The 27,967-nt window shown below is 49.2% G+C and overlaps 11 protein-coding genes across 11 annotated transcripts; 6 read left to right on the top strand and 5 right to left on the bottom strand.

Annotated features, from left to right (window-relative positions):
- Window positions 1–40: 40 nt before the first annotated feature.
- On the top strand, window positions 41–2,590 carry N7517_002171 (threonine/serine exporter family protein; the record flags this gene model as incomplete). The annotated part of the gene is made up of 1 exon (XM_056719901.1): window positions 41–2,590. One exon carries the CDS (start codon window positions 41–43, stop codon window positions 2,588–2,590), a length of 2,550 nt encoding a protein of 849 aa, XP_056584036.1.
- A 490-nt stretch (window positions 2,591–3,080) lies between these two features.
- Window positions 3,081–4,757, bottom strand: N7517_002170 (Amidase; the record flags this gene model as incomplete). The annotated part of the gene is made up of 3 exons (XM_056719900.1): window positions 3,081–3,503; window positions 3,565–4,565; window positions 4,622–4,757. 3 exons carry the CDS (start codon window positions 4,755–4,757, stop codon window positions 3,081–3,083), a joined length of 1,560 nt encoding a protein of 519 aa, XP_056584035.1.
- Window positions 4,758–5,193: 436 nt separating this feature from the next.
- N7517_002169 (uncharacterized protein) lies at window positions 5,194–6,329 on the top strand (the record flags this gene model as incomplete). Its single annotated transcript, XM_056719899.1, has 3 exons — window positions 5,194–5,315; window positions 5,380–5,947; window positions 6,015–6,329. The coding sequence occupies 3 exons, from the start codon at window positions 5,194–5,196 to the stop codon at window positions 6,327–6,329; spliced, it is 1,005 nt and encodes a 334-aa protein (XP_056584034.1).
- A 173-nt stretch (window positions 6,330–6,502) lies between these two features.
- N7517_002168 (Zn(II)2Cys6 transcription factor) lies at window positions 6,503–8,753 on the bottom strand (the record flags this gene model as incomplete). Its single annotated transcript, XM_056719898.1, has 4 exons — window positions 6,503–7,741; window positions 7,801–8,410; window positions 8,462–8,556; window positions 8,625–8,753. The coding sequence occupies 4 exons, from the start codon at window positions 8,751–8,753 to the stop codon at window positions 6,503–6,505; spliced, it is 2,073 nt and encodes a 690-aa protein (XP_056584033.1).
- Window positions 8,754–9,206: 453 nt separating this feature from the next.
- Window positions 9,207–10,441, top strand: N7517_002167 (isocitrate lyase/PEP mutase family protein; the record flags this gene model as incomplete). Its single annotated transcript, XM_056719897.1, has 6 exons — window positions 9,207–9,356; window positions 9,416–9,693; window positions 9,768–9,894; window positions 9,951–10,052; window positions 10,110–10,184; window positions 10,241–10,441. The coding sequence occupies 6 exons, from the start codon at window positions 9,207–9,209 to the stop codon at window positions 10,439–10,441; spliced, it is 933 nt and encodes a 310-aa protein (XP_056584032.1).
- A 424-nt stretch (window positions 10,442–10,865) lies between these two features.
- Window positions 10,866–12,316, bottom strand: N7517_002166 (TauD/TfdA family dioxygenase; the record flags this gene model as incomplete). The annotated part of the gene is made up of 2 exons (XM_056719896.1): window positions 10,866–12,013; window positions 12,295–12,316. The coding sequence occupies 2 exons, from the start codon at window positions 12,314–12,316 to the stop codon at window positions 10,866–10,868; spliced, it is 1,170 nt and encodes a 389-aa protein (XP_056584031.1).
- Window positions 12,317–12,782: 466 nt separating this feature from the next.
- On the top strand, window positions 12,783–14,585 carry N7517_002165 (nucleobase cation symporter-1 family protein; the record flags this gene model as incomplete). Its single annotated transcript, XM_056719895.1, has 4 exons — window positions 12,783–12,813; window positions 12,870–12,973; window positions 13,038–13,838; window positions 13,896–14,585. 4 exons carry the CDS (start codon window positions 12,783–12,785, stop codon window positions 14,583–14,585), a joined length of 1,626 nt encoding a protein of 541 aa, XP_056584030.1.
- Window positions 14,586–14,902: 317 nt separating this feature from the next.
- Window positions 14,903–16,387, bottom strand: N7517_002164 (uncharacterized protein; the record flags this gene model as incomplete). The annotated part of the gene is made up of 1 exon (XM_056719894.1): window positions 14,903–16,387. The coding sequence occupies one exon, from the start codon at window positions 16,385–16,387 to the stop codon at window positions 14,903–14,905; it is 1,485 nt and encodes a 494-aa protein (XP_056584029.1).
- A 524-nt stretch (window positions 16,388–16,911) lies between these two features.
- On the bottom strand, window positions 16,912–19,373 carry N7517_002163 (anoctamin family protein; the record flags this gene model as incomplete). Its single annotated transcript, XM_056719893.1, has 4 exons — window positions 16,912–18,633; window positions 18,702–18,996; window positions 19,067–19,220; window positions 19,280–19,373. 4 exons carry the CDS (start codon window positions 19,371–19,373, stop codon window positions 16,912–16,914), a joined length of 2,265 nt encoding a protein of 754 aa, XP_056584028.1.
- Window positions 19,374–21,640: 2,267 nt separating this feature from the next.
- Window positions 21,641–22,837, top strand: N7517_002162 (magnesium transporter CorA family protein; the record flags this gene model as incomplete). The annotated part of the gene is made up of 2 exons (XM_056719892.1): window positions 21,641–22,185; window positions 22,252–22,837. The coding sequence occupies 2 exons, from the start codon at window positions 21,641–21,643 to the stop codon at window positions 22,835–22,837; spliced, it is 1,131 nt and encodes a 376-aa protein (XP_056584027.1).
- A 2,050-nt stretch (window positions 22,838–24,887) lies between these two features.
- Window positions 24,888–27,238, top strand: N7517_002161 (uncharacterized protein; the record flags this gene model as incomplete). The annotated part of the gene is made up of 4 exons (XM_056719891.1): window positions 24,888–24,891; window positions 24,999–26,879; window positions 26,935–27,121; window positions 27,175–27,238. 4 exons carry the CDS (start codon window positions 24,888–24,890, stop codon window positions 27,236–27,238), a joined length of 2,136 nt encoding a protein of 711 aa, XP_056584026.1.
- Between the last annotated feature and the right edge of the window lie 729 nt (window positions 27,239–27,967).

Genomic DNA, 27,967 nt, shown 5'->3' with positions numbered 1-27,967 from the left:
TTGGCGAAGGAGTGAAAAGTGAAACCCACGCGTCGCCTTCATGTCGGTAGCATCCACCAGCAGTCCCAACGAGGACTCGGACCCAGAAAATACAAGCTCGTCCGAAGTTTGGCAGGATGCACCTCAGACCAGCCCACAAGACGAAGAGCCAACACCGCGGGTGCGATTTCGATCAAATGCGGGTTTTATGCAGGGGGCTCGACATAACCCGCCGGCACAAGCTCCCCGGGAAGAATGGGAACATTCTCACAGTCAAGGCCTGCCCCATAGACCGACAATGCCATACTCCCATGAAACCGAAGATATTACCGATACGCCGCTGCAAGATCGCGAGTCACAGCCGGGTGAGACAGAAGGTGTTGAAAGGAAAGACCAAAAGAAGCCACCGGAAGATGAAAAGAAGGAAGATGAGAAGGAGGAAGAAGAGAAGGAGCCCGAGACACCCGAGCAGCGATCCACACGGGAGAAATGGCGAGCCATGACCAGGAACTTCAGACAGAAAGCATCAGAGTTCGGTGACCGTCTGGGCCGCCCACAGGCTGAGGGAGACGACTTATCAGCCGGGAAGTATCACGCAGACTGGGCGACTGGCGGTGCAGTTGCTCTATCTGATATGACAGATGACAAGCACAAAAGTGTGGAAGCGAAGCAGCGGAACCAGAAAGGGACCAGCTCCGAGGCTCATCGTCTGGTGCGAGATTTGACCCAAGATCATTCCCAAAAACGCCGCAAGGGTCGTGGGAAGCCTTACCCTCACGCCGGGAACGAGTTTAAAGAAGAAGAGAATGAGACAGGAGCAGATGCGAGCTTGAGATATCGCTCTGGCGGAGGTGGGATCCTGTCGCAGTTGATCAAATTGCAAGGTGGTCAGCAACAAGGTGCTGGAGGCCAGTCTCGAACCTCAACTGACTCATCCCGCAGCACAGAATCCGCCCCCACCGGGGCCCCAACCCCAACAGGGGCCCCAGCTGGAGCTCCAGCCCCCAAGAAGGGAAAGCCACTGAAGTGGTACAAAAAGCCCCAAAATACGTCCACCTCGACCTTGATTGGCGGGAGCGCTGAAAGTTTCAGTGGAGCGAGCACCCCTGTTTCGAGCGAGATCCTGTCACAAGCCTCGAAGCGTCGCGACAAGGAGGGTGGTGGTGCTGCCGCTGTTGGCGGTGGTGGTGGTGGTGGTGGAGGTCGCAATATGCGGCTTGAGGATGAAATTCGAGTTACAGTGCACATTGCAGAGATTATCTGCCGGCAGCGGTATATTATGCAGCTCTGCAGAGCGTTGATGTTATTCGGTGCTCCCACACATAGACTTGAAGAGTACATGCAGATGACCTCAAAAGTGTTGGAGGTTGACAGCCAATTCCTGTACCTGCCAGGCTGCATGGTCATGTCGTTCGATGACCCTTCTACTCGCACGACGGAGGTGAAGCTGGTTCGTGTAGCCCAGGGAATTGATTTGGCTCGCCTATCGGACACACATCTCATCTACAAGAATGTAATCCATGATGTGATCGGCATTGAAGAAGCAATCCAGGAGCTCGATTCAGTCATCAAGAAAAAACCTCAGTATCACAAGGTCATCGTTGTCTTGGTGTATGGGCTGGCCACTGCAACTGTGGGGCCTTTCGCCTTTAGTGCCAGGCCGATTGACATGCCAATCATTTTTCTCAATGGTATTCTTGTCGGTTTAATGCAACATGTCGCCGCGCCTCGCTCAGTGTTGTATTCGAATGTCTTTGAAGTGACATCGACAGTGGTGACGTCCTTCCTCGCCCGAGCCTTCGGCAGCATCGCCATTGGAGTTGTGGATGGCAAACCACAGTACCTCTTTTGCTTTTCTGCCATCGCGCAATCATCGATTGCATTGATATTGCCAGGTTTCCTTGTTCTTTGTAGCAGCTTGGAACTTCAGTCCCATCAGATCATCGCTGGCTCGATTCGGATGGTCTACGCTCTCCTCTTTTCGTTGTTCATTGGATATGGAATTACCGTTGGCACAACCATCTATGGGCTGATAGACAACAATGCGGTATCCGACACTCAATGCCCAGAAAAGGGGGCCTTTAAGAATCCGTATGTTCAACGGTTCCCATTCGTCGCAATCCAGACAGTCTGGCTTTTGATCATCAACCAAGGAAAATGGAAACAGCTCCCACCCATGAGCATCATCGCACTGGCGGGCTATATTAGCAACTACTTCAGCACGAAGAAACTGGGATCGAACTCTCAGGTTGCGAACACAGTCGGCGCGTTTGTCGTCGGTATCATGGGAAACATATACAGCCGGTTCTGGCATGGCCACGCTGCGACCGCTATTCTGCCAGCCATTTTCGTTCTAGTTCCATCGGGACTTGCTGCGACAGGTTCTTTGATCTCGGGTGTACAGTCTGCGGATGAAATTCGTAACAATGTCGGGTCTCATGGTGGTGGCGCCGGTTCAGGGCCCGGGGCTGGCTTATCGTCTGGTAATTCAGTATTTAGTCTAGGGTTTGGTATGATCCAGGTAGCTATTGGTATCACGATTGGTTTGTTCATTTCCGCGCTGGTGGTTTATCCATACGGTAAGGCCCGCAGCGGACTGTTTAGTTTCTAGGCTATTCGTTGCTATGCCGTTGGAACTTGGTTTCTAGCGTGTTGATATTAGGATAATATCTACAACAAAAATAAAGAACATACATGTATCCCATCCAACGATTACCAAAGTTCTCAGGTGAACAGTTCCTATCTATAGGGAAAATACTAGGCATTTCTGGGAAACTCAACTGTTCCATGTATTGTACTTATGTCAAAAGAGCCTTGATCGTATTGACTTACATACATGGTACACCCAAATAGGTATTGATTGAAATTAGAGTAATCTGCGTTCTATATGATGATTCAAATGATGGGTTTAAATGGCAATGAGCTATTAGCGGCAGTGTAAATCTACGTCCCAATTGATAGAGGTTCAAAGGTAAATGCCGGTGTTTTATGTTGAATAGGCCGGGGTTATAACTGACGAATGCTGGCGAGGAGGTATATTAGGAGATCGGAAAGCAGTGTCGCTGATCATTATTGACTTCATAAAATGGTATACCCTATCTTCAAAATTCTTTCCAGTTGATACTTTGCTCCCACGCATGTGCAAGACGCAAGATAGTCAGCTCATCATGCCACCTGCCCACAATCTGCATACTGGCGGGCAACTTGACGTTTTTATCCCCATTCGCAGGCACAAACCCGATGGGGATTGCTAGAGCTGGGTGTCCAGTGGCGTTGAATTGGCATGTGTTTTCTGTCATCCCTTTCGCTGCTTCTATTTGGACCACCGGCATTGCCTCGGCAACTGGGAGGCGGTTTGCAGGCAAAAGGGTCGTGGGCATTATTATCACATCCACTGAAGACAGAACATTGTCATACAGATCTTTTAGCTTCCGCATAATGTTCACAGCCTTTGGATATACGGTTCCATAGCGCTGCCAGGCGAACTCGCCACTGAGGAGGGCTTCCTTGCTCATAATGCTCATCTAGGACACACATAAGCGGCGTCAGAGAGAGATGTGTGCTGCTCAAGGGGCCTGGAGTTACCTTGCTGATCACATCGGATGTGTAGGGAAGGCCCCTCTTTTCAAACAAATCTGTCAACATCATTTGTCGTCGACCTGTCGCTTGTCCCATCATTCCCATATGATTCCCCATCTTGCTGACCACAGAATACACCGATCTGCCATGAGTATGAAGAGGAACGCTAACTTCCTGCACGCTAGCCCCCAGCTTTTCAAAGACATTGACCACCATTCTGAATTTTTCCTCTATATTCGGGTCAGTGTGAGTAGGCAGACCTTCCTTCAAAATGCCTATTCTCAGCCCCTTGATTCCAGCAGCACTACCTTTCCTCAACAAGTGAGAGTAACGTGGAACGTTTGTAGGAAATGGAATCCCCGCTCCCGAGCGATCATCCAAGCCATCGGCACCAGCAATCGCCTCCAACAGCACCGCATTATCCATACATGTGGTTGTGATTGGCCCAACATAATCCAAGCTCGCATCATTGCTCGCTATGCCCGTATATGGTACAAGCCCAGCTGTTGGCTTGAACCCATATAATCCCGCTAGGGCAGCCGGAATGCGAACACTGCCTCCTTGGTCACATCCAATGCCCATATCCGTGGCCCCGCTTGCCACAAGCGCCGCCGTGCCTGAGCTGCTGCCTCCTACTGAGTACCCCCGCGCGTACGGATTGTGCACAGGGCCAGTTGCTGCGGTCGAGCTGACAGCCCCACGCGACAGGTTCTCACATACGGCTTTACCAGTGATAATGCCACCGGCGTCAAGAATACGCGACACCACCGTGGCATCAGTATGCGGGACCCAGTCGCGGAAGGTGTCGGTGCCGAGTAAACATGGTACGCCGGCGACGGAAATATTGTCTTTCAGGCAGAGAGTTTTTCCTTCCAGGGCATCAGAGCTTGGGGAAATAGACGATAGATCGAAGCGCCAGGCCCATGCGCCGAGGGGGTTATCGGCTGGCTGAGGGAAGCGGATATTCTGCCTCGGGCTGGTGGTCTGGTCTGGTTCGGGTTGGTAATCTGCGGCGATGTTGATCAGTTGGCGCTCCAGTTGAAACCCGACCCTACTTGCTCACCATCCATGGCAGCGACCAGCTCTAATGTGTTTTGGGTTCGCACAAGAAGCGTTTCGTAGTCTTCAATCTCGTGCTCCGGGATTTTCAATGACAGCCCTTTTGCCAGGGAAAGCATCTCGTCACGAGTCGGCGTCATGGTGTTAAACGACTGTCAATATTGATGTGTAGTGTGATGAAGCTTGTTCAATTGCGATGCCATTCTTGAGCTGCTTGACTACAAACACCTTTGTGTCAAATCCTTATCATGGCCAAGGATTAAGCCCCGAACTCGCAATCCAATAGCACCTCTAAGAGCCAGCTGCCGGTCAAGAAGTGGAGTTCGTTTGATCAAATCCCGGTAACAGGGGCGACATCCGCTATTTCCACTCTCGTCGCTTTGAATTCCGCGATTTTGCTTGGAGCTTGGCATTTGGTGCGCATCGGAGGCTCCGATGAACCCCCGCTTGATATCGGATATCAACCGAGATAACATGTCTGTAGCTTAATCCCGAGGTCATTTATTCAGTTATGATTTCCCTAAAATCTACACTCAATTGTATCTGAGTTCATCATTTGACATACATCATTTCACAATGGTTCACATCGATCCAAAGTATCAAGTCCCTCGGGACTTTGAGGGTTTCGGTGAGGAGGGCTTCGACGCTAAATGGCCCAACGGCGCTCGCATTGCGGTTTCGTTTGTGCTGAACTACGAGTAAGATTGCTTTCCCTTGAACTCGTGGCATTGCTTTCATATACCACAAACTGACTCCTGATAGGGAGGGCGGTGAGCGCTGTATCTTGGACGGCGACAGTATCTCGGAGCCGTATCTGTGGGAAAAGGGTGCTTCGGGTGGACACCGTGAAAATGCGCGCTACCTTAATGCCGAGCAGGACTTCGAGTACGGGAGTCGTGCATCCTCATGGCGATTGATGCGCCTGTTCAAAGAGTTTGGCTGGAATTTTACCACATATGCGGTGGCAGTCGCCCTGAAGAAAAACCCTACATTTGCTAAAGCCTTGGTACGCGATGGCCATGAAATCGCTACTCATGGGTTGCGATGGAAGGACTTCTGGGACTTTAATCTCGAGGAGGATAAGGAATATGTGAAGGAGAGTTTGTTGATGTTGAAGGAGGTTACCGGCGAGATGCCTGTGGGAGCCTACTTTGGTCGTGGAACACCGCAAACGCATCACCTGTTCCCTGAAATATGGAAGGAGCTTGGTGCAGAGTTCCTTTGGTCGTCCGAGTGTTACAATGATGATGTTCCTTACTGGCTCGACCTGCCGTGGGAAGACCACCTGCCTAAGAACGAGCGGGAGGGCATGCTCCTGATTCCATACAATGTAAGTTCACCTTTTTCAATGTCCTCACATCCATGCGACGGTAACATATCCTAATACATTTGGCTAGTATGACTGCAACGACGGCAAGTTCCACATGTCTCCCGGGTTCGGCTCTAGCGTAGGCGAGAGCTATGAGAAGTACCTTAAGAACACATTCGACATGCTGTACCGCGAAGGCGGCAAGATGATGAACATTCCCTTGCATACCCGTATCATCGGCAAACCTGGTCGTTGTGAGGCGCTTCGCAATTTTATGAAATACGTCGCTGACAAGCCCGACGTTTGGGTGACGACCAGGCGGGATATCGCCAAGCACTTCCGGTCTACGTTCCCTTATCAACCAGATAGAAAATGGGTGGATGACGCCAGAAAGCAAGGATAAGGGCATACAACATGTATAATGGGTGTATATGTGCCGAAATAAGATAATGAAGAATATTGTTATACATCTTATCAATACAACTAAATTTCAGCATTCAAAAGTCAATACTCGAAAGAGAAAAAGATCATGATCATCATTAAATCGGATCAAATTTGCGGACATGGTCTTTCTCTTTATGGTAACTGCCATGCCTCCCAACTGGTATCCCCCAAACTTCCGTAACCTGGTATCCAAGATGTTTCCGCCGGGGGAGTGTTGGGATCTACCCAGGTGACAAGCTCATCCACAACCGCCATTGTATCAAACTCCATCCATCTGTCCTGTAACACCTGCAGTGCTGGGGGCATAGGCTCTCCTTGTGGTGGTCCGGGCTCTTCCATTGCCGGAAACCCGGCAACTACATTGCCACCACTCTGGGTGCCACCAAGCGGTGGGACTCCCGTGTTCTGCATGGGAACCTCCTCCATGATGTTTGAAATATCTCTAACGTCACATTCTTGTTGGGTCTCTAGCCTCTCCATGGTCATGGTCACCAGCGCCTCAAATGCGTCGCGGTATCGCCGGACCCATGGAGTTCTTTCGCCCATAACGAATAGAACGCTCGAGCAAGCTCGAATATTGTTGCTCAATCGCACACTCCAGACGCTTTTGTGTGTCCATAGGCAATATAGCATCATGATACCGGAGACAAAGACGGTCTGGACGGCGATAAAGCTATGTCCATACGCAGCGTTCTGGTGCAATTTCTTATGTAGTTGACAAATCTGACCCGCGGAATCTAAACAAGCTTTGAAATATGGATCGGAGCTTAGTAGGATAGAGAGGAAAGGTTGCATCAGGAGGCGAATAGCTCGGTGGTAATGGAGAAGTAGATAATCCGGTTTATTGTTGTTGTCCAGGCACACAGACCCAAGTAAGCTCTCCTTCCACTCCTGTAACTCTTGATAGTACCCTCTAACCTTTGGCAGAAGCTCTTGCAGGGTGCGGTCAATACGATATAGAGAATGATGAATGCGAGACTCAATTCTCCTGAGTCGGAACAGATGGATTACTTGCCGTAGCTTGTGATCATCCTCTCGCATCAGAGTGGGCATCTCGACATCAATTAATCGATCTGGCAGACTGACAGGATAGCCGAGTGCGATAGAAATGTTACGCTCGAGAGAATACACTGTCCAGAACAACTTCCGGCGCTTTTGAACAACAGCGGGGAGCAGGTCGACTTCGCGCCTTGAAAGATACATTCCCAAGTGAATGCAGGTACGCATGGCAAATCCGATGAGATACCATAGTTCTTGACTGATCGAGGAACGAAGGTGAAATATCACCAAAAGAACCATGGCCTCGATATTCTCTATCGATCGGGGCTCTCGCGCTACGGAGATATGCCGTATTGCCATCGCATAGAAAGCCTGGTTTGGTAGTTGGCTAACTATGCTTGATCGGGATAAAGGATTCTGGTATCACTGACCTCTGGTGTAGGTAAAGATGCTTGTTTCTCCGTCAAGGAAAGTAGACCAGACCCAACAGCGTACACGAGGTACAATTTGAACAGTCCAAACTGCTGACTGGCAGTCAGGGACTTCAGGCTAATATGAAAGAGAGTTTCCCTGTCTTGATGCCATTGCATGATCTCGTCTAGATCCAGGAACGAATACCTCGAGTCAACTCTCTCCGAGTATGTCTTGATCAGTCTTACACCCAGTTCATCTGATGGTAGCCCAGTGCCATTCACGCCGCTTTCTACAACATTTGTGAATGGGTAATTTCTCGCGGCAGAGCTTTCCAGGTGCTCCTCTGACATGCTGGTGTCACCGGTTGAACTACGATCAGTGGTCGCCGAGGCTTGAGAGACGTCACCGATATTAAGGGCAAGATGAAGTGCAAACTGGGAGAACTCCATTCCTGAAGATGTGTCGGGAAGAGAGAGGCAAAGCGAATTCGCTACGTCGGCAATGCTCATCTGCCCTGGCGTGCCACTCGAGGGAGTCCTGGCATCGGACCTCTCGGCCTGCGAAGGTTGGTGCTGCAGGAGTTGGATTTCCAGTTCCGCGACCTTATTTTCAAGAGCATGGATGTACCTAATTTGCCATCAGTACTTTCTCTGACAACAAACCGATAGATGCACGTACTTTGCGACGACCAAATCCTCGCCACGGACATTTTGCAAGTCGCAAGTGGCCCTTGATTTCGTACAGTTGGAACAGACGGGCAGCTGGCCATCACACTGCAAAATCAAATAATTAATACTGACGGGGCTTTAGTATCTTCGGGATGATAGTGTGATCTGCACACCTTCTGCTTTCGTGTCTTGCATCTCGAGCAAGCTGTCCGCCCGATGCCACGTTTGCGGCTCTGGGAAATTTGCCCCGCCATGGGGGACTCGGGTCCATCTGCAGGTGGAACTACGCCGGAGAAGTCCATGTAGAAGCGTAGATATTCAAGATCAGGAGAAACGGAGGGTCCGAAGGTACCTTATGGCAGTCAGCGGTCCAAACTCCGCACTCCACTTTCGCATTATCGAGGTCAAAGCGCGCGTTTTAATCTATTGTGTAATCTCTGCTCGTTAAGTGGGTTCCTGGCCATGGGGTAAGGGCTTTAATGATAATTATCTTATTGTAATTGGTTATTGCACTATTTCCTCTAAGTTGGCTGTATACGCCTCTCAAATTAGGCGCTTAGCGGAAGTTATACATTGCTCGCTGAGAAGGACCAGTTATATATTTTGTATCGGAGGTTCCGATCGGGGGATAAATCAATTAATCTCCGGCCAGTGACTGGAATTTCTATCTACTGTAACTAGCTGTTGCGATCAATAACTAAGGCAGTTGCACTTCTCGCAAATCCAGTAGAACCATTTCTCGCAAAGAAGCAAAAATGAGAGACAGCACCACCCCAGAGCCATACATGAAGCCTGCAACGCGGCTACGAAAGCTGCTATCTCAACCGGGCGTCTGCATCCAAGCCCCGGGGGTGTATGATGGTCTATGTGCCCGACTTGCTATAGAGCAAGGATTCCAAGTCATGGTATGACTCGAATTCAGCTGTGATCTCTCCAACCAAATGGCCAACTAACGTGACAATAGTACCAAGGCGGCTCTATGACCACGGCCGCACGTCTTGGAAGAGCAGATCTTGCTTTTGCGTCTCTCAACGACTTTGCGCAGAACGCGCAGATGATTGCTAACATTGACCCTCGAATCCCACTCATTGCTGACGCAGATGTCGGGTTTGGTTCACCGCCAAACATTGCCCGCATGGTACAGATGTATGACTCGTGTGGAGTTGCGGGCTTCCACATCGAGGACCAAGTTGCGAATAAACGATGTGGTCATTTGAAAGGCAAGGAAGTTGTGGACATAGAGTATGTCTTTTGTTTTGAGATCCCAGCCCAGAGTGGAAGCCCATACACTTACTGACATTGTTTTGCGTTCTCAGAACCTGGAAGTCAAGGATTCGTGCGTGCGTTATTGGGCGGGACTCTATATACGGTGGTAGTGATATATTGATAATTGCGAGGACGGACTCGCTGGCCGTTGAAGGATACCACGCTGCCATTGATAGAGTAAGTATGGTGCGTGAACATGGCTTGAGAAGAGTATACCTAAAGTTCTATCACAGCTCCTCGCGGCACGAGAATGCGGCGCTGATATGGGATTCTTGGAAGCAATTGAGACCGAAGAACAGATCAAGAATGCTGTGAAGGTTTTGGCCCCAATGCCTGTAAGTGGAGAACCTGTATGCCCTTCTTCATTGTTACAGCTTATTGATATTATTTAGCTCATGGTTAATTTGGTTTCCAACGGCAAGACACCGTGGTTCTCACCCGAAAAGCTGAGTGAGTGGGGAGTGAAGGTCAGTTTTCATACTATCAACTTCGCTCGTTGGGCTCCAGTCTAATACCAAAGTAGCTCGCTATCTACCCCGGAGCTGCGGGAAAGTCAGTTCTTCACACAATTCGCCGTGCCTATAAGTATCTTATGGAGACTGGTCAAGATGATGCAGAAGCACAAGGCTTAGATCCCAAGGGATTCTTTGACGTGATGGGATTGCAGAGGGAGATGGAAATTGATCGGCTTGCAGGAGGTGTATCATTCACAAATGGGGCATAGGCTCAAAAACCCAAAGCAGAATCTTTGAATCTTATTGAGCACTAGACAATCTCTCGCATATGTGGAAGCGACCTTTTCTTGATATTTACTTTGCATGCCGTTCTCTAAGTCGAGTACCTACATATAAAAACGCTGGTATAGATGATTTCGTATCAAAGTGCCATCGAAGTATTACCATTATTACGAATTTTGGTGCAGTGCTTTTTTACCACCATGGAGCAGGCCTCAGTATGATGAGTCAATCAAAGAGTGAAAAAGTGAATGAGAGCTTTACAGCAGGACATAGATTACCAAAAAAACTGAAAAAGGAAAAAGAGGGAAAACGTGAAGGGTTGTACAGTATCAGAGCAAAATAGAGTTCACAGTTAGTCGTGGTATATACATGAGACCACAAATTTCGAGCAGTCAATGATACAACCGATGTTCAACCCGCCGTGACAATCTTGATCATATCTTCTCGCGTCACGACCGGCTTGAAGCCTCTGGAAGGCATACCCATGGCCTCGGCTTGGCGCTTTTCATATCTGAGGAAGTCCTTGGTGATAGCACTACCCCGGACACCACCACGCACAGCCCCTGCCCTGGAATCACCCCAGTACTCGGCCCACTGAGGGGGCAAAGGTTGAGAGCTTGGAATAGAAAGCCACAGACGCATAAGATGACGCTTCTCGTCTGGCAGCTCATGATCCTCAAAAGGTGTGCGCGAATGCAGCGTTACAAAGCTGTTGAGCAGCTGCATATCACCGCGCTCTAGCTCCATAGTATAGCAGTACTCGTCAGATGGCATAATGGTATCCAAGAAATCAAGTGCCTCTACCTGCTGGGCTGTAAGCCGTGGCACGTCGGGGAAGTCGCGCTGCGCGGCGACGGTGTTTTTGCGGTTGGTGCGAGCACAGAAGTAGGCACCACTTCTTCCCATGAGCGGACAGCGGTAGTAAGGAGGTTGGGTTGCATCTTGGGTATTCTGGAAGCTGTGGAACCAGTTGTTGGACTCGAGCACAGGAAGCAAATCAGGGCGGAGCTCAGCGACGCGATCATGTAGCGCTATGCTGCTCATGACCTTGGAAGTCCCACCCTCCTTGGCGGTGCGACGGCATAGAAGAGCTACCACGTCGGCTGAATCCTGGTGGAAGTCAAGACCAGCGTTGGTGTTGTATCCACGGCCGCCTTTCACCTTGTAGCTGCCTCCTGCATCGCGTACGTCGTTGATGACCTCACTTGCGCGGTTCTGGGTGCGTCCAACACCAATATAAAGTCCCATGCCCCAGTAAGCGACACGCATATCTGCCTCAGACCATTCGTCGACTGGAAAGCCCTTCAAGAGGCACATGCCCCAGCGACCCTGGGTGGTAGCGATGGCATCCTCCAGCGCCTTCTTGGACGCTTCAGGGAGTGGATAGTCGGCTTGGGTCATATCAAGAAGAGGTTTAGGGTGCTCTTTGGCGTAGACAAGTGCAGTGTGGAAGCCTTCAATTTGCTCGAAGGTGAGACGCAAGATCCACGAGCTATCGCCCTCAACATCCTTCGTCTTCCATGCTTGGGGGTGGTTCCAATTGACATGTTGGACACAATCTAACAAAGTAAAGGGCGAAAAAATAAGTTTGAGGCTGGAATGATCGATGCAGAAATATCCTGGCTGTGCAATAGACCTAATAGACGATTTTATCCATCAAATCGCGATCTTTTCAATCATCAGCTGCAGTCTAGGATGTCTTTATTAGTGATTAGGAAAAAATTTCCATACATATTCCGAAGCCAAGCTTATATTCTCACACTACCTAGGCTTCAGGTCCTGCCTGCTGTGGGAGTTCTGTAACAGTATCGGAGGTTCCGTGTCTCCAAATTCCACGGACCCGGGCTAAATCGGAAGGTCATATAGAGTTTATCGGAGGCTCCGTGAGGTGGAGGTTTCCTGTGGATTGCCCAATAATCGCAGAGAGCCGAGCTCCCCCGCATTTTTCGTATCTAAGATTTCTAAGCTTCCTCGACTCTGATTGGACCTCGACGAATTAGCTTTGAGGTGTCCACGGGTTGTATCTCTCCCAATCTATATATGCAGTTTGTTTGTAAAAGCCCAGATTGTTGGGTCATGTTCACACCCTTGATAACAATTCAACACTGTAGATACTTGTTATAAGCTACGGAAACCGAATGTTAGAAGCTGGGCATTTATTTTTGACATAAATCTCGACTGATCGCATCTCCCTACTCGTGCAGAAATTGGCTGAGATTGTGAACATGATGACTTGGAATACACAGGCTAAGAAAGCCTTCAGCTCTCCAGCGGCTTTTCGAAAGGCCATCGAAACAAAAGACGTTGACGGAGAGAAAGCCGCTTACAATGAGGATCTACTTCCAACTGAACCTGGCAAGTCTCTGTCTCCAAATGCTCAGATTAAGGGGCCGATATTCTAACAATGTATTACAGAACGACGATCCTGGAGATGGATCCATTACTTTACATACTACCTGACAACATCTTTTTCGCCCACGAGCTATAATCTCGGTGCCTCTTTAGCTACCATTGGTCTGGTGCGTTAAGACGAATTTCCAGAGGCCACATATCACCGTTCAGCCATTCTAATAAAATATTCAGACGTGGTGGCATACCCTCATTGCTGCAGTGATAGGCTCGATTTTCCTATCAATAATTGTCGTTCTCAATTCGCGTGGTGCGACACAATACCATGTTGGATTCCCCGTCATCGGCACTGCTGCTGGTGGTCCACGGGGCGCCAAGTTCTTCATTTTCATTCGCGGTGCGGTGGCTGTCATCTACTTCTCCACAAATCTCTATTATGGTGGAATGTTGATGGCAATCCTGCTGCGATGTATATTCGGCTCGGCGTGGGACAACATACCTAATCTTCTCCCTCTCAGTGCTGGTATCACTAGCGCAAATCTGCTGGCCTTCTTTATCTTCTGGTTCTTCCAGATGGGCCTGATGTTCGTGCACCCCATCGTTCTGAGACATATTTTCGTCGTCAAGGCCTTCTACAGCACCATCGCTCTGGTGGCAGTTCTGGGCTGGGCTGTACATCAGAATCATGGCTCGCTCGGTAGCTTTCACTTTGAGGGACAGGCTGTTCTTTCCGGCTTGCAACTTGTCTGGCCCATGATCTCGGCTATAAACTCTATCTGTGCTGCGCTATGTCCCATTCTTATCAATCAGCCCGATATTGCGCGATATGCACAAAGACCATCTCAGGCCACTTGGTCTCAAATTTCGGGGATCTTCATCAGCAAAATTATGATCATGTTCCTCAGTGCTGCAACTACCAGTGCTACACAAGGATTTCTGGGTACATCCTACTGGAATGTGTGGGATCTTTACAATGCCATATTAACCACCTATTGGGGCCCAGGTGCTCGTGCTGGCGTTCTCTTTGCGTGCCTCGTAAGTTGCTCTAAATTTTATCTTATCCTTTTTGTTACGGTTACTGACTCCCCACAGGGAATGGTTCTTGCTATCCTGGCTTCCAACGCTGGCACCAATGCACTCCCCGCGGGCGCTGATATGAGCGGTCTTCTACCTCGGTATATCAACATTGTTCGTGGACAGATTATTTGTGGCATCTTAGGCCCTTTGTTATTTCCCTGGAAAATCATTGCCGACGCAAAGAGCTTCCTGACTTTCCTGTCATCATATACTGTCTTCTTGATGCCCATATGCGGTATTATGGTGGTCGACTACTGGCTTGTTCGCCGGGGTAATTTGCATGTTCCGTCATTGTACAGCCGGGAGGCAGGGACTCCCTATACATACTGGAAGGGTTGGAACCTTCGTGCCATCGTGGCCTGGCTTTCCGGGACCGCATTCGTCATCCACGGTGTCGCTGGGGCCTTGGAACCTAGCCTGACGAATCAGGCCAGTAAGGACATGTACAAACTTGGATTCCTGCTGAGCTTCCTCGTTGGCTCAATAGTTTACTATGCTGCCTGCTTGATCTTTCCCGTGCCTATATATCCCGAGGGAAAAGAGGGCATGCCCAAGACTTGGGAGTATATGGCGGGCTCTGAGGGCTTCTTTGAGGGAGAGAGCGTTGATACTATCAGACTCAACCACGGTGCGATCACTGGAATTAAGCTCGATGGAGGGACTGAGAAGGATTTCTCCCTTACATCGGAGAAGGAGATTGTTTAGGCCTTTCAATTATGTATTTAATTGTCCGTTAGTTGTGCTCAAGATACTTAGAATACTGTGTACAGGGAACAGAATATACGAATGTGAAGGCTATCACAGTTAATTTTCAATATATTAGGAACAATAATACCTATTGTGTGCTCAAGACTCAAGTCTAGCATTTCTAGGGTAACAGAGGAAGGAATCCCCTAATGCAATCAATGCAAATATGCTACAAAATGAAAATCAACCGGCGACCAGCCGCCGGACATTTTGCTTCCACCGCATGAGCCCCGGGGGAGGTCATGAGACGGCGATAGAATCGGGTGTCGAAGACATTAAGTGTGCTGTATCGTGTCATCTTGTATGGTTGTGGCCCTTTTGTGATCTTGACAGACGGCGTAACCCAGAAGCTCGAGGAGGTATCGTTCACGGTGTGTGAATACGTGAACACCGGTCGTTCGCAGAAACTGCTTCGCGTGCTCCAGGATGAGATCTAGATGACTGGGAGGAAGGCGGAAGAGGGCGTCAAGGGAGATGGTGATTTGATCAGGAGATGCGTTTAGAGATGGAAATGCGGCAAGCAGATGGCGGGTGCTTTTATCGCAGGCAAGGGATTCGCAGTATGTTTCGAGCATGTTTTCACGGACAATGAATTGAAAAATTGAGTCCAAGGAGTCAGGCTGAACAATGGCCTGCGGAAGCGAATGTTCAGGGTCGGCGAGAGCTCGCTGCATTACAATCACGTATTGCAGTTCCTCAATGAGCGGTGTCACCTGTATTTCTGTTGGTGATGTATGCCCAAGGAGTGGGCGATCGTAACCCAGCTTTTTCCGCCAGAAATAGTTGCACATGACTAGAGAAATGATACACGGAATCAGGACAACGTATCCCCACCAACGCTCGGCAGTGACCATCGAAGCAGCACCAGCAACAAGACCATTTAACCCGTTTACACCGGCGTGCCATTGGAAGCGGCGGACCCGAGTATGTAGACGGCGACGGATATCATCACTAGGCTCGCGCGCAAAAGCAGCAATGTCGTGCATATAGAATCGATAAAAGAGATACCCAGACCAGACGGCATTGACAAGGCCAAATATCGCAGCTAGGCTATTCCCAATGTACCCAGAAAGCAGATTGCTGGCTTTGTAGACGTGGGGATTGGCGCCGCCAATGGCCATCAAAGTGCCAACGCCGACCAGCAGCGAGCCGAATCCCATCAATACATCCATCACAATCCGGTCAATCACTTCGGTGCCAATTTCACGCACCCCGACCCCAAGTCGGCTGTCAATGAGCCGGGCCAACTCTGCATTCTTGTCGTGGTATTGCCGCAGACGCTGCAGATGATCCCGCTCTGCGCGCAGCAGCTTGACATTTGTCCAGCTCAGTCGAAAGTCATAAATAACAACCAACACCATTCCCAAGGCCAGTGTACCTCCAATTCCCATGAGCACAGCGGCAAATCTCGGAACGGGAATCTGGTTCCAGACGTTGGCAGCAAAGTCGCCCGCGTTAGCTAGCTCGAGGTACCCGACACTGGCGAGCAAGCTGTTCTTGAATTGCTGCTGGTGCAGTAGGCGATATCGACCACCTCGTCGGACTAGCGCAACCTGACCTTTTTTTGATTCCAGGGATTCCAGCCATGTGATGTCACTAGCTTCGCGAAGCAGTTTCGGGACCACGGGTGGTGGGGATTCGGTCGGTGATAGCAAGTCCATCTCCATGGCTATGCTCGTGGAATCGGGGTTCAACTGTGAAACACGTACGGGAGATGGAGGAGTGATTAGAGTGTCAGACGAGTCGGTAGGGGTCACCATTGTAAAAGTCGTGTGCGGGTGACCGGGTGACCGTAGAAAGGAGAAGTTCACACGACGCTATCCATGCCGTTGCTCTGTACAACCAGGTTCAGAGGGTTGGATGGAAATTAAATATTGAGGGGAGAAGGAAAGCCCGAGTAAGAGGCAGAGAGACAAAGAGACAAAGAGAAGGAAAAAAAGACACGCAAGCGGGTAAGACCAGGGAATCACCCGGGGTCTTCAAGGGTTAGAGGTGGATACACCCGCCTTGGCGTAGCCCTATAGGGCTGAGATATGCTTTTTGCAGGGACAGTACGTCCACAGGTGTACAATAACATTCCAGTATATTGTACGCACGGTACGTATGAATAAATTAATTAGTGGAAATGAGTCCCCACAGGTTTGATCCCTCCAGGCTATTAAGGCTTGTATTACCAGGCGCTATGGCCAAGCGAGCGATCTAGCGATCTATACATAGAAAATCCCAGGCAGCAGGGTAATAGAAACTGAAAATACGCTCTAAAAATATATCGGTCTGATAATATCTATGCCTCTTTAGAAGATTTAGCCCCATTTCCTGCTTTGGATGTGCTTAATGCGCGAATTAGCTTGACGCCTGCGTCTGCCATGTCCCCTGAACGCGCGCTCCAGAACTGGGCCTCACGGTCGGACCCACGAAGCACATCATTTCCCGGTTGCTCTTTGGTCGGAGATGGACTCTCGTCGCTCGAGGGGTCTTTTTCATTCGAGCTGTATACATTGACCCGTTCGTTGAAACGCACCCGGTGCCGGGTCCGACCGTTTGGCGAGCCCTGGGAGCCCTGGGAGCCGGAACTGGGGGAGGAGTTTCTCGCCAGACTGGCAGCAAGATAATTCTTGCGTACTGCATACCGGCTAGCCTCTTCTCTTCGGATTGAGTCCGAAAAAATCTTCTCGAGGGCTGTAGAGGCAGTGAATCGCATCCCCAGGTAGACCTGCTCGGCAACGAACAACGTCAATAAAAGCGAGGAAAGTCGTACCTCGGAAATAGGACCTCGGTAGACATGCACAATAGCTGCTGTGGATAGGGTTCCCAGCCAAGCCAAGAAATCCAGCCCCAGTAGACATGGGCCGATCGAGTCCGACCGGATTGGTGGTGGTCGTTGGCATTCCAGCGTGAGCTTGAAGAAGTCACCTCGCAGCTCCAGCCAGTTGTTCAGCAGGAACCCAAGCGGCACAAGTGGCCAGGCAACTCCAAATAATGCGAGATAGCCAAACTGTACACACATCTCCATAATATCCTCCTCCACATGGTATTCCTCTGCGCCAGCCTCGCTACGCAGTCTTGTCATAAATGCAGCTTCGTCGGGCGGGTCAACCAAGAACAAGTCGGTTGCTGTGGAATATTTTCTCCTGCGGCTGTATTCCTCCTTTCGATGCTGATAGTTTTGCCACTTCTGCCTCAAGACATGCTTCACATATGGTAGGACGACCTCCTCGCCGAAGCTAAGTACCTGAGCTGTCATAGAGAGATAAATCACCTCCTGCTGGAATCGACTTGTATCAACCTCGAATTCCTTCTGTCCGCTGACCAAGTCGGCCATAAACCCCGTTCTTCGGAGGATGTCGAGCTTGGGAATGATTTGTTTGCCGAAGGGAACATAGACATAGGCGGTCAATATCGTGGGGAGGAAAGAGGTGATGAAATTCATGACGAAACTCTTTTGAGTCTGGGCAAGATCATATTGGTCTTGCGTTCGGTAGTTCTCGTACTCGGTCAAACGGGTTGCGATACTCGTGAGAAACGAGGTTATGGCGGGCAAGGATAGCGAAAACAGGACAGTCGGTACGAATTCCAGATACCCCTTGAATGGACCGTCGTATACCTCTGATATGAACACCTCCGATGCGAAGGACGCAACAATCAAGGCTCCGAGGGCCACGCTCGCAACGGAAGCAAAAGGAACCAGAAGCAGCTGGCGTGTGAACTGCTTCCAACCTGGGAAAACATGTTTCACCTGACCACTGATTGGGTCCTTGACCTCTTTCTCCCACACATACTGTTTGCGATTCACCTTCAGTCTTCCAACGCCTTTGACATCCCATCTCTGACTTAAATCGGCCTCTCGAACTTTCCAGTATTCGACAAACACAATGCACCAGGCGCAAAGTACGGTTCCATATACAATTGAATATGGACCTAGATATAGCCATCCCAGAATTCCCAATCCTGCAGGCACCACGAGGAATAGCGAATAGCAATGAATAAAAGCGTAGTAGAAAGCGACCTGCACAGGGTTAGCTGTTTGTTACAACATCACTATATAACCAAAGACCGGTGGAACTGGAACAATACCTTCTCGCCAAATAAGGCTCGAATCGCATCCAGGTCGCTAGTCGTCAACACTGTTTTCCGATTCCATTGACGTAGCATTTCCGCACAGGCCTCCTGGTCGTGTAACGGAAATGAGGCAGTGACATTCTCCCATTTTCCAAAACCTGGCGTGATGCCTGCGCCTCCTATTTTCTTTTGCCAGGTGACAGCGTGGTATACGGAACGGATCTCTTCGGATGGTGTATCGGCGTCAGCAATTGCTGTTTCGTCGCCGTCGGGTAAGGTATGTGTAATCCCAAACAACCAATCTTTAATTCTGTGACGTGTCAATTAGCTGTCCAAGGGAAAGAAAACCTCCAATTGAAGACCACGCAAATGCCACTTACCTTGATTGATGTACTAGATTCCCCAAATGATCCCGCGGAACCCGAATGCAAACTAATAGCGCTTGACCGTGGCCGTGACGAACCTGAACCCGAAGACCAGCCTCGTTCAGGTCGTTGATAAGCGTTCGAAATTCTGTAATCGCTTGAGCTTGGTCTAGTGATCGTCAGTATATGCAGAAGGTCAAGGATATCCCATGTAAGCACGTTATTTACCGATTTCTCCAAACTCATATTGTAGTACCCAATCCACGCCCAGGTTGTCGTTATCGTCTTCATCGCTATTTCCATACCCCGCAAGCCAAGACATGTTGGGGAAGCTAGGGACCTGTTAAGAGAGCAGTTGAAGGGTAGACGGGATAAAGGAAGGATAAAGGTTCATGTTACATCAGAAGTTGGAAGGGAAAATGTGGGGGAAGATTACCTTGTCTAGTATTCTTCTATTTTCTTCTATTCTGGTTCCACTCGACAGGGGGGAAATACAAGGCGGTACAAAGTATGCATCATCTTTACCCATGGAGAACTGCTGATCACATCTACCTCTCTCCCTACAAGGCAGCAACCTCTGCTGTAAAACATACCAGAATTACATGGATAACATAATTGTATTTAAATTGTATCCAATTCCCATCCGATCCGATCCCTACCAGTTATGCTTCAAGAAACGCGAGTCAGCCCCGCAAGCCAAGCTTCAGCCCTATAAGGAGGTTTTATTACATGAGGATCCAGTTGGCCACCCAATTATACCCTCCGATCAATCCTCCCTTGCATGCTTGTCAAGAGGATTCTGATGCCTTGCAACCTTTATAGGAAATCCTCGACTGAACTGAACTGCATTGTGCCAGCTGACCCGAAGGGCCGTTTATAATGATTGTACAGCGTCAGATCCACTACGGGCGCGTGCAGTCGGATTGGCGGAAATTAGGGCTGAATGCAGGGCGAGCTTCGAACCTTAAGGGAGTTAGGTGAAAATGCTACACAACTCACTGAACAATTCAAAACAAATTAGCACATCTCGCTACCTCAACACGAATGGACAGAGTACAAGGATTCTACGAAATCTTGGCAGGGCAGAACGGTTGAGCAAAATGTTGCTGCCTACAACTCGACGCCAAGCGTCGGGGCAAATCGAAAGGAATTTTTTTATTTTAAGGAAACCCACATTTTATTGGAGATCTGCTATGGGTGAAAGTTTACATATTCTGAACAATATATTGGCGCCAAGAGTGGAGGTTGGAAAACTTGAATCCCAATGGCACAGGCATCAACGTTACGGACAATGGAGTACAATTTTTGCTAAAAACGGTCCCATGAGCATAAATGTTGGGAATCGCAGTGCACATTACATCCGGCGCTTCCAGGTAGCTATAAGTATATATGGGGTAACATTCGCGACCGGGGACAATGAGATCATTTTTCAACCCAAGTCATATTATTCTCCTTTCCTGGCCAAATTGACTGAACCCGTCATTCACCTCCCTAGCGGCTTGGCTACCGTATGTCCTCGGTCGTCGATATCATGTCCCGTCGAGTTCTTCGAGGGCAAAATGTCACCATCGGATTGAGCGTCTTCCTCTTTATTTTCATGTTTCTGCCGACCTTTCTTGTTCTCCTAGCGGTCATCGCATTCTTCGGGCTGGTGTATCCGCGATTGCGGAAATCATACACCCTTGACCGGGAACAAGAGATGGAGTCTCGGCAGTTGGAGACCAAAGATTAAATAATGATCGGAGCATGGTATGACCATATTCAATGTGCTGGATTATGTTTAATCACTAACGTGTGTTGAGATACCATCTGGGTGTAACATCAAACACCACCGAGTCCACGAAATATTTTGCACTGACGCTTCTTTTTGTCTCGGAGTTATGACGTGCCGCGACCGAGCACATTATTTCCAAGGCGTTGTGGGTTGTATATTAATTGGGGTAAAAGAATTCTGAACTTTTGATGTTATTTCAGTATATGGATTTTCAAGAACTATATGCATAAAGATCTTCATGTACAATATATGTACAATATATGTACAAATATAACGTATCGGCCTTCAATCCGCATTCTAGAAACATATTATTTCTCCATGTCTAGTAAAAATAAATCTAGAATCAATTCATAACGTAAATGGCCAACAAGTTCGGGACTGTTCCGGTATCGAACCTCGGAAGCTCATAAAATCCCCTATTAACCCCAGATGATTGGATGTGTTCATCAATTTACTCCGTACGAAGTACATCATAATAAATTGGCACCTGGGCAGTTCCACAGCTTGACACATCTTAATGGGTAGCGTTGGTACGCTGTTCACGTGAAGCGCCTTTATCAAACTTCCTTTTTCCCCTGGTCATCTCTTCACCTATGAGCGCTCTCGATAAAAATCAATTTCATCTCCTCGACAGTTCAATTCGAGGAAATATAATGGGCTGAACAGATTCATCGTCATCCATGGAAGTTCGATCATCCAGAATACGGAGCAGCACTCCATAAAAAGAACACCCCATCAACATCTGATGGCATCAGATCAACCCATCAGGGTACCAAGCATCTCCCCCGCCTCTATTCTGCTACGCAGCCAGTAAGATGGAGACCAAACAAGAAAAGAAGGTGGCAATCGACCAGCCGCTGCCTGATCGGTTTAGCTTCTTTTCGTCAAAAACGCGACAAGCGACCGCCTCGTCTACCTGGGATGGTCTTTTTCCCAGCGGAAACATCGACCATATCTTCCAGGAGAAGCATAAAAGTCGACCAGATCCCAACGAGCCAATTTGGTGGATTGACATCCGCGACGCCACTGAAGAAGATGTCGACGCTGTCTCGCAAGCCTTGTCCATCCATCCCCTGACGGCAGAGGATGTTGCTATTCGTGAGCCTCGAGAGAAAGTCGACGTCTACAAGAACTACTACCTGATATCGTTCCAGACCCTCGTGGAGAACAAGGTCAACAAGGTCAAAGAGGAGCGACCGGGGATTCCCATCTCGGCTGCATTATACATTCTTGTCTTCCAATATGGCGTGGTCACCTTCTCGCCTGGTGGTTGTGGACATGTCGCTCGGGCGCGAGGGCGGATTTGCAAAATGCATGATCCCACTATATTGACTAGTGACTGGGTCTGCTATGCAATGATGTAAGTTCAATCAAATCTCTGCTTATCAGCCCTCTCTTCCATAGATTTTTGCTAATCAATCTATAGAGACGATATCATCGATAGCTTCGAGCCATTTGTCCGGGACGCAGAGCGCGAGTCCGAAGCAATCGAGGATCAAGTGTTCATCAGTCGCATCGATGACGCCCAAGCTCTTATCCCGCAGGTCGATGTTCTCCGCAAGAAAATCACTCACATAATCCGTTGCCTCAACGGCAAGGTCGACGTGTTGAACGGATTTGTGAAGCGCTGCCAAGCTCCCGATAAGCACCCTGTTTTCCCTGACGGTGATCTGCTTCTATATCTCGGTGATGTTCAGGATCATTTGATCACAACGTTGTCGACTCTTGGGCACATCGATGAGATTATTGGTCGGTCCCAGGCGAATTATCTAGCCCAGATGAGCGCTACAAATCTCCGATTGAGCTTAACTATTAACTCTGGTTTGAGTAAGGTTACTCTCCTGGCTACTATCTTCGTGCCATGTCATCTGGTTACGGGCTTGTGGGGAATGAACGTCTCTGTCCCGGGCGAGGACGATGATGGGCTGGTGTGGTTTTTTGGTATCCTTGGCTCTTTTGCGGCATTCATGGTCATTTGCATCGCTGTGGCTGTGAAATATAAGCTCCTGTAGATGCCGAAGCTGATGGATATCTTTAGCTCAACATAGACTCATGCCGGAGACAATTTATCAAATAATTCCACATCATCGCATCTACAATACCATCCGCGTTTGCCCCAATCAAAGTAATTTATAGAACTTTTTCATCTTACAAAGGTCTCGGGGCCCGAATAGTAAAATTGATGCCCACCAGAATACTGATACCCCACAATCACCATCAATCCTCTGCATCTGACAGGCAAGCGGGGATGAACCGGGCGTCAACAAGTAGAGAAGTCTAGCCGTTCGTGATAGCCACAGGCATATGGCACAGGAGTGATGTGATGCACTGACAATTGAAGCCTGCCGATAAGGTTTCAACGCTATGTCTTTTAGTCGCGCGATCCATTGGCCATGACTTGCAGTGCCATAGTAGTCAGATTCAACGGTGAGCGCTTCTGGCTTCTGAGGCGTGTGTGCTATCAGTGGTAACCTTGCCTATGAGGATGTGTCGAGTGTTGGCCATAACGTAGGTTTGTTTTAGGAATTTCCCACCCACGGGCCGCTTCAAGGTGCTGAAGTGACTGTGCGTGTGGAGACCTGTTAAGAGAAGCATTTCTTGGCGCGAAGCTTAGAGTTTGTGGGGAAGTTAGGGGTCGCTCCAAGTGCGTCGCTGAAGCAGAGTTCGATGGTCTTATGTATGCATGCAGATGCCTAGGCATAGAAATTGTTGGCATACCCCATGCAACGTTGTTCTTGAAAAGATCGGCGTGAAGTTGATAAGCTTGCAATTCCGTAACTGCACTGTGTAGGGAGTATGTAGGCGCTTTTGTTGGGTTTGCATATTGGTCTTATCGGCGTCTTGCATATCCTGTGTACATGTGTGCATGATGTACTCAATCATTTCCCTTTCAACATCCATGGGTCTCGATTTCACCTATCTGGTACTTGATGCTCTAGCCTATTTAGATATTGAGCGTCTGGACTGGCACTGCCGCCTGATCCTCAATTACCCCCAGAAGCGATGAACCTGCCACATTCATCGTGATAATATCTACATTGACGTAGATGGACTCCCCAAGACTGCATTGTATGTCTTGTGTTCCCCAAGTCTCGCGTTCAACAGTTACCTCATTATGATTTCATGGGTACGTGCACGATAATACCACAAAGCAGGCGATCGGTATCAATGAGTCAGATTTGAGGGGACACCTAGGCCATAACATCTAAAGATGGTAGGTGGCAAAAGCTCAACAGCCACAACCACAGCCACAAGTGTGGATATGGAGTGGGACCGAAACTCCACGGCCGAAACACTGAAAGGCGCAGCAGACCTACATCCATGTTTCCAGAGATTGCATGTGTATCCCGTAGGACGGAAATGTATGAAGCCGTTCCCAAAATACATATGACCTCATTCCCAGTGAAGCACGACAGAACACACATACGCACATCGTACATGGACGGAGTACTCCGTGTCCTCGTAGAGTGCCCAGCATCCCACGAGAATAAGCGAAAACAAGGCCTCGTGCCAATAATAATCACACCCAAACATGGCAGCCTAATGGCTGATTGTGAGAATGGTTGACCAATAATGTCGACCGGCTAAGTGATAGACCCTGACTTCCCGCCTCTCACTCTTGGCATCCTTATAGGGAGATTCATGGGGAACGCGTCATTCGTTAGACTGAGTTCCGACACGGTTGCATAGTCCAATATAGGATGGTATTTCAGAATTAGCATCATGCTAGGGATGTAGTGACGAAAGATGAGAGGTTAGGAATGTTGTGTTCATCCAAGGTTGCCCAGGTGCTAAACATTCCTCGGGAAGTTCTTAATCAGGGCCAGTGATCCACCTCTCCAGGGCTGAGACAAAAAAAGGTGGAAAAAGTGTGGCGTTAAGAGAATCATCATGCCAAGACGCCAAGATCTTAAATAAGTCTGGCCCCGTTCTAAGTTCCCCCTTAAGACTGCAAAACTCGTGTGTCAACTGTCCACTTTACTTTTTTTTTTTCTATCATCTACTTGTATTATCATCAAAGGCTTGTTGCCTTCTTTCATCTGTCTTTTTCCCCTGAAATACATGCGTAAGTGGTGCTCAGAGAGGGGTCCAAGCTATAGCTATAGCTTTAGCTACCCCGAGAACTTTAACTTCAGCTCTTGTGTATCTGACTAACAATGTTCCCTTTTACAGACCGGATTCACTCGTGGGCGAAAGCTCACGCGTCTTCTAGCGGCCTGCCAGACCAGACTCCCTCCCAACAGGCCGCCGACCCTGTGGACACCGAAAAACCTCTTCAACATGGAGAAATGAATATCCCAGTGGAGGACCCTACTCCAGGGTCCGTCACAGAACCCAACGCAAAGCCGGGTCTTGTGATCCGTATGCGAAATGGCTCCGGCCGTTTCTACCACCATACCAAGGATGCGATCTGCCACAGCTGGATTAATGTCCTGCTGATCTTTGTGCCGGTCGGTATCGCCTGTGAGGCGGCAGGTCTCAACCCAGCTATCATCTTCGCGATGAATTCAGTGGCCATCATTCCCCTGGCTGGACTACTCAGTCACGCCACGGAGAGTGTCGCCAGTCGTCTTGGTGACACTATCGGAGCCTTGGTCAACGTCACTTTCGGAAATGCAGTCGAATTGATTATCTTCATCATCGCTCTGGTTAAGAACGAGATTCGCATCGTCCAAGCCTCTCTTCTCGGCTCCATTCTCGCCAATCTATTGTTGATTATGGGCATGGCATTCCTCTCTGGCGGCCTGCGCTTCCGAGAACAAATTTACAACAGTACCGTCACTCAAATGAGTGCTTGTCTGCTCAGTTTGAGTGTGATGAGTCTCCTCTTGCCCACTGCTTTCCACGCCTCGTGGTCAGATAGCGGCGATGCCGACCGCGAGACTCTCAAGGTCAGCCGTGGTACCAGTGTCGTTCTTCTGTTGGTGTACATTCTCTACATCATCTTCCAGCTGAGAACACACTCGTATCTCTACGCTAGTATCCCCCAGGCCATCATTGACGAGGAATCCAAACCCGGTGTCTTGGCAGACTTCATGAACAGCTCTTCCGACTCCTCATCTAGCTCCAGTGATGAGTCAGATGACACTACGACTTCATGGACCACCGCCAAGCGGATCAAAAGAGCAATGAAGTATCGCAGACACCGGAAGTCAAGTACAAGCTCAAAAGGGACAACCTCTCGCAATTCCTTCCAGAAGAAGGCTATGGCATCGACTTCCAATGAAAACCAGGCTTCCATTGACGGCAATGAACACGCCATTGAGCTCAGTGATGAAATTCGTTACGATGCCGATGACGACGTTCAATCCTCTTCCGCAGTCCGGTCTCGCGACTTTGGTCTGGCTCTGAGCCGTATGGACAGCAAATCCAGTAAAAAGTCGAAGAAACGTGATCGCAAGATGCGCAAGGCCCAGAAAGCAGAGAAGAAGGCTAAGATCGTGGCACCCGAGGATAGCGGTCCTTCGTCCGATCAACGTCCGGCGCTCAAGGGGTTCCCATCCGCCCCTAACGTCGCTGGACCTGAAGGCGCAGGAGATGATCCCCGGAAACGCCGTTCTCCTTTCGGACCTATTCCGTCACTGCTCTCCAACACTGTTTTCAGCTCCCAGTCACCAGCGGGTTCTCCCCATATCGGAACCTATCCTTCGCACCCAGGAATTTCTCGCAGCAACTCGCTCCCTGCACATATCAGTCGTCCTCCGCCGGCCGGAAACGCAGTGCAGTTCGCGCGTGGTGCTGCTCGTCTGACCGACCCGAATGATGCTGTGGTTCCAGAGACAGCTCCCCAGGCCCCGGAACCCACAATGTCACGTACCGCTTCTGTTGTCATGCTCTTGTTATCCACCGCATTGGTGGCTGTTTGTGCTGAATTTTTGGTTGATGCTATTCCCGAAATGATCAAAAGCTCAAGCGTCAGCGAAGCTTTCATTGGTCTCATTATCCTGCCCATCGTCGGAAATGCAGCTGAGCATGTTACTGCCGTCAGCGTCGCCACTAAGAACAAGATGGATCTATCGATTGGTGTGTCTGTTGGTAGTAGTATTCAAATTGGTAAGATTTCACCCGCTCCTGACTCTACATGTGCACATTCTGACCATTCCAACAGCTATCTTCGTCACACCACTGGTCGTCATCCTGGGCTGGTGTATGGACAAGGACATGTCTCTGTACTTTACGCTCTTTGAGACTGTTTGTCTCTTTGTAACCACCTTCGTTGTCAACTTCCTCGTCTTGGACGGACGAAGCAATTATCTAGAGGGTGTTCTCTTAATCGCAGCCTATATCATCATTGCGTGAGTTTGTTCCTGTCTTTGATGTCCCTTCAATGTGCTAACCACTCCCTCAGCCTATCTGCCTACTTCTACCCGCCCCATGGGGAATCAAGCGTTATCGCTGGCTCAGGGGGGTAGTCCTAAACCCGTGGTGATGGGATATTGAGCGTGGATTGTTTTCACAGTCAAAAGGCCGATTGGTCTAGTTTGATTGCTAGCTAGAGCGCCATGCATGGCCGCTCGACTATAATACCACGATTCTTTGCCTTGAATAGTCTATTATGGCTACTCTAGTAGGCAATTCTGTAACACTGCACGTAGTATGACCAGAGATTATACAGACGATATCTCTTTTCCAAAGATCTTTCTCCTACGGCGGATTGCTGGTCGGTATATCTGGGAACTTAATACGCGTCTAACTCTAGCAACGCTCATTGAGAGAAACACGGGGGAATGCCCCGTGTGGCCGATCATCGTAGTCCGGTCCCCGGATGACCCCGCGCGGGCTAGGTCCAGGCCGCTCTTGTTCCACACAGTATTTCAGCGAAGGTCCGAGGTCGGACGCCGGCGCGTACATCGTATGTATACGCCGGACGCATGACTCGAGACGTGGAAACAGCACTCGACAAGAGGCATCAATTTGGAATTCTATAGATAGGGAGATTGATGAGTGAAGATGGAAAAGATCTATGATTCTAAATAAATTCAAAAAAATGACTCAAAAAGTCAAAGAGAAGCCGTTGCGGTTACTACTTGATAGATCGTTCTTCTCTGGTTGCCTCAGGGACCCAAAGTCTTGGCGTGAAGAGATCAACATTCCTGTTCTCCGTACGGAGTATAGGGTCACACGCGCTTCATACTATACAT

Source organism: Penicillium concentricum (assembly GCF_028827145.1).
Source record: "Penicillium concentricum strain IBT 3081 chromosome Unknown utg000001l_segment0_segment0, whole genome shotgun sequence".
Taxonomy (NCBI): Eukaryota; Fungi; Ascomycota; class Eurotiomycetes; order Eurotiales; family Aspergillaceae; genus Penicillium; species Penicillium concentricum.
Note: the sequence above shows the minus strand (reverse complement) of the source record. Positions and strands in the feature narration are given on the sequence as shown.